Here is a 12,101-nt window from a genome sequence, read left to right as displayed (position 1 = left end):
ACTCGCATGCAGCCACTGGCGCAGCTCCCCTGTAGCTGCGAGAGGCCAGCCACCGCACAACCACGAGAGGGAGAGAGAAGGGATAAGGGGAAGAGGGGGAGGAGTAATCGCCGAGGTGAGCCCCCTCTGGCTCCTAGGTCTGCGGGCACCGCCACACTCCCGTCACGCCCTGCTGTCTTCGCCTAATCTGATACCATGTTGAGATCGAGAGGGAGAGCAGAACCTCACGTGAGCTGGTCTACAGTGTGTGTGGCGTCTCTGGCTAGGAACCAGATGGCTTGGAGCCTCCTTCTAGGTCAGTCCCTTTACATAGGCTTGGACCCTAAGAGATAAGTGGATGGGCTAGGCCCATACCGGTTCAACAAAGCTCACCTCCGCTCGCCATGGAGCAGTTGAGAGAGGGGATGTGGCTCGCCATGTTGTCGGTCGTAGCAAAATGAAACACTGGTTGTAGCAAAAAATCGCGATGCCATGTGTGATGTAGCAAAATGCGACACCAGTGGTAGCAAAATGTGGTGCCGGTTGTAGCAAATTCCGATGCCGGTTGAAGCATGTAGCAATTTACGCCTTCGGCCATGGACGCAACTTCACCGGCCATGCCCGTTGCAGCCACACTCGTCATGGAGCAAAAATCGTGACGCCATATGTGATGTAGAAAAATGTGCACCGATGGTAGCAAAATGCGGGCCGGTTGTAGCAAATTTCGATGCCGGTTGAAGCATGTAGCAAATTACGCCTTCGACATGTACAGAGAGAGGGAGATCTATGGGGGGCAAGAGAGTCGGTTGTGGCGGCGACCAGTGGTGCGGGTTGGGTGGAGGAGCTGCGATGCCGCCGATGTGGGCGGGTGGTCGGAGCTGCGACTACGCCATGGCGTGCGACGGGGAGGCTGCGAGTGGAGGAGGGAGGGGAGGGATGCGTGATGGATGGCGATGGATCCCGCGGCCCACGTGCGTCTGACGCGTCGGGTAGAAACATTTCCCATAAAGATCGCATGCAATGCAGCAAACCAACCTTGGATCAAGGAGGCAAACCAACCTTGGATCAAGGAGGCAGTGATATTTCAGACCATCAAGTTTAAGTCTTGTTTGCATTATTTTTAAATTTATTTCTGGATATTCGTTGATATGCATTTAGTAGGAGTAGACGTTTTTTGTCGATGAAGAGGTGTCTACGATGACTTCATAAATCTCAAAATGATATGCCGGTTCAGTCTCTCAAAGATATTCATAGAATTAAGATTTGTAGAGATGAATGTATGCGCGTATAAACAAACGCTTGTATTTGTACTCTGTTAAATACTAGCAATGCATGTTGGGTGAAACGGTAGCAATATCAAATCGAGTGTGGGCGTTTTGAACCATGGGCATATATATGAACCCACTTTCTGAAAAATGTATTTAAAACACATTTTAAAATGTCAAAAAGTTTGAAATATAATTTCACGCATACATCTTTGCAACATGTGTGATTTGCGGATGATAATCATAGTGGCTATCAGGATATGTTATTTTATAATTGCTGGGTTAAATCTATACATTCTCTTGCGCAACATCAGGGACAGAAAAAGAGAAAAACAAGGATAAAATGAAATAAAAACAAAAGCACATGCTCCTTCCATTCCTTTATGTAAAGCTGTATAATTTTTGACACAGTGATCAAGACACATAATTATAGATATGTAAAAAACAAAATTACTTTTGACATATTTATTGATTATTGGCAAGTAAATCAATGAATCTAAGAAAGTAAGGCAATCATGGAAAGGATACTTTCTTTTTTTAGGGCTAATAAAAGAATTACAAGGATTTACAAGAAACGCACCTTACATTGTACTCCCTCCGTACCAAAATAATTATAATTGAGGAGAACTAGCAGAGGAAGTAAAATTTTATTAAAAACAAATACACTTTTATATAAAGGAACGAAGAGAACCCTAACTTTTGTAACTTACTTTAGTAAATAAAGGTCACTACAGGTATGCAAAACCAGGCAGTCGATTGGTCGAGCAAAAGATTAAAAAAAATACACGAGACTACTACCAGTTTAAATATGTTTTTAGCACAAAGCAATGTACACCAGGCTCTACCAATTTAATCCACCACAACTGAAGATTTGTTCAAAATGAACACATGTTTCATAACCACAACCAAACTCCCCCAAGTCGACCTGCGCCCACGCCAGGCATGGAAATGCCAGCTTTATTTTCAGTTTATTCATAAGGCCACAACATAATGAGCAAACTCTTGATGTCCACGGTGGCACTAACAAGACTGCCATGCCGCCATCTAGGTCGAAAAGGGTATGTGGCCGCGTTCGCCTAGTTCTGAGCTCCTGCCATGTTGCGGATTACATAGGGCAGGATGCCTCCATGGTTGTAGTAGGCCAACTCCACCTGCAAGCACAAAGAATGTGTCAACCCAACCGAGAAGTTCCTAACTGACACAGTTCATACAAAATTGTAGGACTGATAGTAAGATCCAACAAGCTTTATATATATATATATATACCTCCGTGTCAAAGCGAAGTATGCAAGTGAAGGATTTCCCGTCTTCCGTGGTGATGGTCACATCCTGGCCAGGACGGATCTGGCCGACGTCGGTGGGAAGGTTAATGGTGTAGCGCTCATGTCCAGTAAGGCCGAGTGAGTCGGCATCCTCGCCGGCTTTGAAGCACATCGGGATGATACCCATCCCGACCAAGTTGCTTCGGTGGATCCGCTCAAAGCTCTTGGCAATCACCGCTTTCACACCCTGAAAATAATAGCACAAACACACTTACTTTTGATGTTGTTTCCCAAATATGTACAAGGACTGAAATATAAGTCACTAGATCTGCAACTTACGAGAAGCATTGGTCCCTTGGCAGCCCAATCACGAGAACTGCCACTCCCATACTCGGCGCCAGCAAGAATGATCGTATCATGACCTTCAGACTTGTATTTCTGCAGTAAGGCAACATACATATATAGATGTGCAATATTAATTACTCCACCTGGAGTAATAGCAATGAGGAGGAGACATATATCACATACAACTAACTAGCAACATACCAGGGCTGCATCGAAGACAGAGAGCTTCTCGCCTGTGGGGACATGAATAGTCTTGGGTCCAACCTCTCCACCCAAAAACTTGTTCACAATCCTGATGTTTGCAAATGTTCCTCTTGCCATCACCTCATCATTACCACGCCGGCTACCATACGAATTGAAGTCTTTTCGGTCGACGCCACGCTCAAGCAGATACTTTGCAGCAGGACTGTCTCTGTGGATGCTGCCTGCGGGTGAAATATGATCCGTGGTAATGCTGTCTCCAAAGTTGAGTAGGCAGTAGGCATTCTTCACCGCATGTGGGCCAGGCGGGGACATGGTCATGTCCTTGAAGTAGGGGGGCTCATGGATGTAAGTGGAGTTTGAATCCCATGAGTAGAGCGATGCTTCTGGGACAGGAAGCTGGTTCCACATTGGGTTGCCTTTTGTGATGGCCTCATATGTGCTCCTGAACATGTCAGGCAGCACACTGGATTGAACAACCTGTTGAGGGGTACCATTTAAATTCATTTAGTACGAATAGAAGTGTAGGTAGAAACATCCAATGTAATGCGGCAGGCAGCATGATAGCAACAACTCATAATTTTTTTTTCGAACAACTCATAAATTTTACATACAGAGGGATGAAAGCTACTCAAGTATATACTCCCTCCGTCCATGAATAAGTGTACATTTAGCTTTAAAATTTGTCCATAAAAAAGTGTACATCTATCTTCTCAATGCACTATAAAGTAGAGAAATAATGCTTCTCTCTCATCACACGGTAATCAAGACCAATAACATTTAACACATGGTCTCCTTACTTTCTACATGCGCTTAGCTCATTGGGTGTGGAGTAATTAAAGATGAGAGAGATGATAGCTTGCATCTTTCCCATGCAGTTTTTTACTTCACTTTATAATCTGTCTTAAAATTTCTATATGCACACTTATTCGCGGACGGAGGGAGTATATACCTCTGCAATTTCCTCAGTTGTGGGCCATATATCCCTGAAGTAAACTTCCTTGCCATCCTTTCCAACACCAATGGGTTCCTTCTCAAAATCAATGTCAACCTGAAAAGTACAAATTTTAGCGTGCAACCAAAGCACAAAAACAACAGAAATATTCAACCAAGCCCAGCCCTTTGACCAAATTTATGTCATGGACTTACAGTGCCAGCAAGTGCATATGCAACAACCAGAGGTGGTGAAGCAAGGTAATTAGCCCGAGTTAAAGGGTGCACACGCCCCTCAAAGTTACGGTTGCCCGACAACACAGCAGCAGCAACAACATCTACGAAGCAAAAAAGCAAACGGTAAATTAACAACACAAATTCCTTGCAGCTAGCTAAAAATATCCAATGTGATGCATCCTAGACATACCATTTTCTGTAATGACAGCTGATACAGATTCATCGAGATCACCAGAATTGCCAATGCACGTGGTACACCCATATCCAACAAGATGGAATCCTTGCTTGTTGAAGTATTCTTGAAGGCCACTGCGTGATCAAAAATCACCAAATTTTGTTCAAACATGACGCTGGATGTGACATTGAAATTAGTGGAGGACAAAAAGATACCTCTTTAGCAAGTATTTAGTGACAACCCCAGATCCAGGGGCAAGGCTTGTCTTTACCCATGGTTTGACCTGAAGATTAGTATTACTCCAGTGAGCAGAAAGCAGAGAAACGCGTGAAGTACTACAAAATCTGAGCATATTAGGGAAGGAAATAAACCTCAAGACCCAATTCGCAAGCTTTCTTTGCGACAAGGGCAGCACCAAGCATAACGCTGGGATTTGATGTGTTTGTGCAACTAGTAATTGCTGCTATAACAACACTGCCATGCTTGAGTTCAGCAGGTTGTCCATGAAAGTCAAATTTCACAACCTTATCCTGTTGTTCCTTCGCCACCGCAAAGCCCTGACATTTTTTGCGTGTATCATGAACAATGTCAGATACAACATTGCAAATTCCAATGCAAAAGGCATAAGATACATAGACGACAGCTTACCTTGAAACCGACTTTGTTGTCGAGGCAAGCATGCCAATCTGACTTCATTTCCTTCAAAGTGACACGGTCGTGCGGCCTACAGTTGTAAATCAGATAGTACTTCATAAATCGTAATGCACATCCCAATCAGCAGAACACCTATCCAAGTATGAAACTAATAGTCATACCTCTTTGGGCCAGAAATGCAAGGCTCTACGTCATCAAGGTCCAGCGCAAGATTCGAAGAGTAAACTCTTTCTGCTTGAGGCTGTCATCATGAATGCAGATATGTCAATATCGTGATAAACAAAAACTAAAATCCAAGTGTCCGTAACATAAAAAAAGGCATACCTCATTATAGTCAACAAACATATTATTAGCTCGTAGATATGCTTCGATCATTGAAACCTAAATCAAATGTAAGATTCAGTTTCCAGAATGATACAGGTAGTAACTCAGGTATACCACATTATGCAAATGAAGATAAGTAATCATGCTCATTAGATTATGTCATCCAGTTCAATCAATATCACAACAACGCCAATGATGGCAATAAAAAAGTAATGGCTAGGATAGCAATAGCACTATAACTTTCAGAAACTTGGGAGCTACTGCATGAGCAATATTCCACCTAAATATCCCTAGCATGAGCAATATGCCTCATCCCTATCCTTGTGGGGCATAGAAAGGCAGTTGTAATATGCTTGACTGCTTATTACAATAGTTGAGAGTAACAAATAAAGCTTCTAGGTATAGGTGTTCTCAAATTATAGCTCTTTAAGACTACAGAGTTCTTAGTATATAGCTAAAATTTCATGTTTAAACAAAAGAATTACACACGGGGCACACTGAATTCATATCACCCACACACAGCTTCTATAGAGTGGTGGTATGGTGGGGAATAAAGAAAACCATCAACACCCCATTTGGGAAAACACAGGGAATTTTATGCCACCGCAAAATATATACCAATGCGATGAAGAACTGTCATGATTTGCTTACTGTTTTAATGTAACACATATTTTATGCTTGTTTTGGTTATCAAAGAGTACTCGTTATGAAAATATCAAAGTTTGGAATGGGTAAAAGAGTTTGTCAATAGTGGAACCTACAGTTTCGTCGCTTCGGCCAGTCAATCTGAGATAATCTAATGTCACATGGTCTACAGGAAAGAAGCCCATGGTAGCTCCATATTCTGGTGACATGTTAGCAATTGTGGCCCTATCAGCCAAAGACAATTTGCCCATACCTTCACCTGAATAAAAACGAACAGAAGGAGAAAAAACAATTAAGAAACAAACAAACAAACAAATTATATGAAGACATCATGCATCCTATCGTGTAAAACGAATACTTACCATGGAATTCGACAAATTTGCCAACAACACCATGCTTCCTTAGCATTTGGGTAACAGTAAGAACAAGGTCGGTGGCAGTGACACCATTCCTTAGCTTTCCAGTCAACTTGAACCCGACCACACCAGGCAAAACCATGCTCATGGGCTGTAGAAGGAAATCATATATTGGTTAACTTGAGGTACATCAAAAGGTGATAAAAAAAAGTGAGCATTTATCAGATTATGCTGCTGAACCTCAATCGCTCACTTTCCACTAATCTTATGCTTATGAGGGGTGAGGTCATGACGAACCAACCAGTTCATTCCTTAAACGTGCAAAAAGAACAAGTGGGCTAGATGCGTTTTGTACATTGACCGTTACCATCCGATTCCACAAGCCAAACACCCAATAAATTCTAAGTGAAGACAAGTTGCACGATCAAATTACCATAAGATAGTGAAGTAGACTGTTTTAAGGAAAAAAAACAGGGCACTGTGATATAGGTACGAGAAAAGGATGTTAGGACATAGTTGTGTTGCAAAGAGATCGTCATTAGTGCATTTTTTTCCTCTCATCACAAGATCTTAATAACTATTATTGAGGTTGGCAGAGCTCCCCTGCAGATTTACCTGCCCAAGCATTGTAGCCTCTGCTTCAATACCACCAACTCCCCAGCCAGCAACACCCAAACCATCAATCATAGTGGTGTGTGAATCAGTGCCAACAACGCTGTCAGGGTACATGATGCCATCTGTGTTGAAAACAACTCTGCCAAGATACTCGAGATTGACCTGGAATACGGACACAAATATGAAAAAAAAAAAAGATAAAGAGTTGTTCAGGTACCGGACATGTTGGCGATGGAAAATATCCTTTGATCCAGCGTGTTTACCTACCTGGTGAACAATACCAGAACCCGGGGGAACAACCAGCATGTTGTGGAAAGCAGTTGAGCCCCATTTAAGAAAACCAAATCTTTCTCTGTTGCGGGTAAATTCCAGCTCCATGTTCGACTGCAATGCATTGGTCGACCTTGCTACATCCACCTGCACCGAGTGGTCAATAACAAGATCCACCGGAACCTGCACTCCAAATGGAAATATGTATATCAGAAAAAATAAATCTAGATGGGTTGTTACTCAAAATATTTTTCTATGGAAAAACAAAGATCACAAGCCGATCAAGTTTTTCAGTTGACAAAGAAGATAAGGTGTACCAATGGATTGATCTTGTTCGCATCACTGCCCAACTTGGCCAACGCATCACGCATAGCTGCAAGATCAACAACTGCTGGGACTCCAGTGAAGTCCTAGAGAGTAAAATAAAACCAATCATAAGCAAAAGGCACATCGAAACCGCGAGATTTACTGTGAATGTTTCAGTTCAAAACCTGGAGCAGAACTCGTGCTGGCTTGAAAGGTATCTCAGCCAACTTCGGAGATGTGTTCTCCCAGTCAACAATTTTCTCGACATCATTCTTGGTAACTTGGAAGCCATCACAGTTACGGATAGCTGACTCCAGAAGAATACGGATAGAGTAGGGCAGCTTATCTGATATACAACGGGAAAAAAAGTATGTCAGTCTGATAACAACACTGACAAATTTTAATATGCATGAGTTATGTTCCAACTATAGATTTGCAACTGCTTAAACTGCACACAATAGATGTAGGATTAGGGGGGCACGTCGCAATTAACATATTATGATGCAAAATATATTATTGTGTCCAAGTCAATTATAGCTTTCTAAAGAAGAGTATGATTTGAAGCAAATCATTTTCAAACAGCAACACTAACTAGTCAAAGGGAAGTGAGACCGAATGCAGAGTTGACTTACACATGTTACAGTTTTCCTAAGTCTATAATGATGCAAGAATTAGACTCAACAGAACAGATGCAACCCAAATAAGAGTGTAAATCGCAAAGGAGAAAGTGAAAACACAGAAAGTTGTGAAAGCAAGCAGAAGAATTACCGATCCTTGGATCATTTAGTGCAGGAAGGCTGTAGAATTTCCCATATTCACCACCCCCGGGCTTAGGGAGGCTGGTCAAAATATTGCTGTAGGCATGCTCAGTACCTGCACAGAAAGACAAGCAACAAGATGAGTAATTAGCATAAATGAAGTGTAGCGCATTAACAAAACAGTACTCCCATTAGTTCCATGGTCGTACGAGACACGTCATAAATTGCTAAAGGTGCGTATCTATTTTCCTTGTGAAGCCGCTTAGAAATGGGGGATGTGGTATGAACAAATGACTTCCAAGTCAATTGAGTAGGTCCTTGAGTTGGAGGCTTGTCTAACATGTCCCTAGAAGACCAGTACAGATACTTGTGTAGTAGAAATATGCACATACACACAAAACACCATTGTTTTTAAGGCGTCTGGGCGTCCTCTGACGGCATCGTGCCGAGCTCGCCTTTGGCAGCTTCGAAAGACAATCAACTTCAGTGAGGATCCGCCAGCTTCCTCTCCAGTCGCTCTCTTAGCGTTTCTACAGCACCCAAGTGCCCCTGCTCTGGCAGACGTCTTCCAGGGTAAAATGGTGGCACCAATAGTTTAGCACTGGCACGACTATCCACACCCAACAGTAGGTGCACTTGGCTACTTCAAAGTTCAAACCACAGAAAGCACACATGGGCAAGGAAAAGGGCAGGACACATGTGTCTCGAATAAAGCACCCGAATCCATCTATCGATGCCCACTAATAGGTACATAGCCCGAGCGGCTCCGGCCGAATCCATAGAGCACCCCACGTCTTCTCCACTGGGGAGAAGAGAGAATCGCGCCTACTCAAGCCCAGCAGCACGAGGTCAACTGCCTGGACCGAATCCACTCGAATCTGCCGGCATGGCTGATGCTACCGTACGGCAGTGGAGCGAATCCACTCGACAGCACGCCACAGAGACTGAACTACTAGTAAATCTAGTCATCAACAGCGCCAGATCGACGCGAAACAAAAAAAACAACAGCGCATCACTCTACGTCCCGGAATCTCGATTCTCCGTGCGGGGCGGAAGGCGCCTATGCACTATACAGGCGTCCGGAATTCCGATTTCAAACAAGTGGGACGCCGGTGGGCGGCATCGGCGGGAGCGACGCGAACACGCACGCACGCACCTGAGGCGGCCATCCTGCGCTGCTGGGACCGCTGGGCGGCAGGCGCGACGCTGCCCCTGCCCCTGACCGCGGCGGACGACGGCGAGCACCGCAGTCGGGCGGCGCGGCGGGGTCCGGCGAACGGGCGCGAGGCGGGCGGAGGGAAGGAGGCGCGGGGAAGCTGGGGCGGCGGTGGGAGGCGGAGGCGGTGGCGGGCGGAGGGATCTGGGGCGGAGGAGGAGCAGGAGTAGGCGGGCGGAGGAGGCAGCAGCTTCATACATATACGGGGTCGGGGGGAGCCGGTGCGATTCGCCGGGGTTGGTGCGAGATGCGGGCGCGCCGTGAGACGTGACCCACCCTTGGGTGCTGGGGTTGGGCTCGGGTCAGGGGTTAACCGCGGTTGGGTTTTGGGGGCCGTGGCCCGTGGCCGCCACACGGGGTGGGTGAGGGTGACTGGCGTCAGGGGCCAAGGGGCTCTGCCTGCGGTGTGCGGTGGCTTGGTCCGTCCGACCTTCGCCACCGGGAAAGGTCAGCCGTTGTCTCGACTTAATTGGGACTTGGGAGACGGATAGTGTTATGTTGAGCGATTTATTACAACCCAATCAAAATAAACATAGGACGCCACTTATACCTGGGCATCTCCGGCCCCGCCCGATCGGCCCGCCCAGGCCCGGCCCCAAAATCCAGGCCCTATGGGCTTGCCCATGGGTCGGGCTTGGGCCTAAGTTTTGAGCCCACCAGCAAGGTCGAGCCGGGCTTGGGCTTTGATATATTAGGATTTTAAGGAAGATGTCCGGCCCACGGCCCCAAACCTGACGGGCTTTTTAACATATGGGTCGGGCTTGGGCTTCAAAGTAGGCCCGATGGTAGGGCCTGGGCCTCAGTTTTCTGTCGTGAGCTTTTTAGGGCCTGGCCCAAGCCCCGGCCGGCCCATGGCCATATAAAACGCTAGTACATAGCGGCATTGCACCCGTGCCTTTCGGTGCGGCGGTTTTATTTCATGCATGCAAACTAATACGCGAGGGTGACATCAACAAAGATTTCTCTAATGTTAAATTTTAAAAATGTTTTATCTCTTAAACTATAAATTCAATTAACGATCCGCTTTTATCGTTACCTTTCTCACATTGAGATCTTTGAAACTAGATCCCATGTTAACATGTTGCCATATTTTTTCATCGATAGTTGTCAGATTACTATTATTTAGTTGTCAGATTATGAGTCATTCAGTAGCCACATTTAATTAACTTAGTTGTCAAAAAACTATATCTTAGTTATTAGTTTCTAATTGTACCTAAGTTGTCATTTTTATTTCATACAGCTTGCCAAAAAATGGACACTAATTATTAATTAAATTGTGTCGACTTGGTCGTTTTATTCTATATAGCTTGTCAAAAAAATTACACTTGATTATCAATTTTAATTGTGCAAGTGACCAATTTTATTGTGCTTGACTACTTGGTTAATTGTGTTAAGCTAGCATGAAGCTTGATAAAAAAACGAAGTAGGAGTTTAGCTCCACCTGTTGCAGGTGCAATTATACTGTAGCGAAGCACAAATATGAGCGTACAAAGTCACTAGCAGCGCAAGCATGCCCGCAGTTGTGGTGCTATAGCATGATAGCGACGTGTGCGTGAGTTTTTTCATCCCGTTGCACGAGAAAGACAGCGTGAGCACCGCTAATTAGATTTTTCCATAAACATAATATCAAATACTCTTACAAACCAATCAAAATTTGTTTAAATGAAAAAAAAAGTTAAACCGGTAGATTCACTGGTTGCTAATGTGAGTGCACATGTGCTCAACCAAGTCATTGTGAAGCTGGACATGAGTACATGCGAATCACGCAGTTTACGATGAAAATGGGCAAAGTGTTTGAAGGTTGCGGGAGGTGCCTGCTCACGATCAACATTTTCGCCTTGAAAATCAAACACTTGATCGTAGATGCTATCATCACGATCATCCTCCATGATCGTCTTGTGCATGGTCACACAAGCAGTCATCACTTCCCGAAGCTTCTACATGCTTCATGTCAATGCAGGGTTTTCGAACGATAAATCCATTGAGATTGAAGTACACGAAAGCATGCTATACATCCTTCCCAGCACTCTCCTGCATTTGGTAAAACATGTGTCTCTTCTCTCCTTGCGGATCGGGTATGATCTTCACCTGAGTGGACCACTAAGGATAGATACCACCAGCTAAGTAATATACATTGTTGTATTGGTGGCCATAGACCTCAAAGTTGACCTCCGAGGAGTCGCCTTGTGCAAGCATTGCAAACACCGGAGAACGCTGAAGAACACTGATATTATTATGAGAACCAGCCATGTCGAAGAAAGAATGTCATATCCACAGATATTGTGAAGCCACCGCTTCAAGTATGACAATGGCACCTTTTACATGCCCCTTGTACTACACCTACCAAGCAAATGGACAGTTCTTTCACTTTCAGCGTATACAATCGATACTACCAAGCATGTCCGAAAAAAGCTCCTCTCGACATTGATCGCCAACAACCTCTCGGTATTAGCGGCATTTGGCGGGTATCGGATCTGACTCCGACCATTATGAATCCTTCGATTGGGGTTGTCATCCCGTACGGGTTGGAGGAAGCAATGCCCTCCGCATTGCACTCCGC

The 12,101-nt window shown here is 44.7% G+C and overlaps 1 protein-coding gene across 1 annotated transcript; it reads right to left on the bottom strand.

Moving 5' to 3' along the window:
* Positions 1 to 1,941: 1,941 nt before the first annotated feature.
* On the bottom strand, positions 1,942 to 9,815 carry LOC123403956 (putative aconitate hydratase, cytoplasmic). Its single transcript, XM_045097858.1, has 20 exons — positions 9,482 to 9,815; positions 8,336 to 8,440; positions 7,753 to 7,913; positions 7,579 to 7,671; positions 7,259 to 7,444; positions 6,992 to 7,153; positions 6,383 to 6,527; positions 6,137 to 6,279; positions 5,376 to 5,432; positions 5,213 to 5,292; positions 5,046 to 5,121; positions 4,769 to 4,954; positions 4,613 to 4,680; positions 4,413 to 4,531; positions 4,202 to 4,323; positions 4,005 to 4,103; positions 3,053 to 3,532; positions 2,846 to 2,944; positions 2,511 to 2,753; positions 1,942 to 2,395 (listed from the first exon to the last, which is right to left on the bottom strand). Exons 1-20 carry the CDS (start codon positions 9,735 to 9,737, stop codon positions 2,321 to 2,323), a joined length of 2,955 nt encoding a protein of 984 aa, XP_044953793.1. The 5' UTR covers positions 9,738 to 9,815; the 3' UTR covers positions 1,942 to 2,320.
* Positions 9,816 to 12,101: the final 2,286 nt, after the last annotated feature.

The sequence above is a fragment of the Hordeum vulgare genome, chromosome 6H, assembly GCF_904849725.1.
Source record: "Hordeum vulgare subsp. vulgare chromosome 6H, MorexV3_pseudomolecules_assembly, whole genome shotgun sequence".
NCBI classification, from domain to species: Eukaryota; Viridiplantae; Streptophyta; class Magnoliopsida; order Poales; family Poaceae; genus Hordeum; species Hordeum vulgare.
Note: the sequence above shows the minus strand (reverse complement) of the source record. Positions and strands in the feature narration are given on the sequence as shown.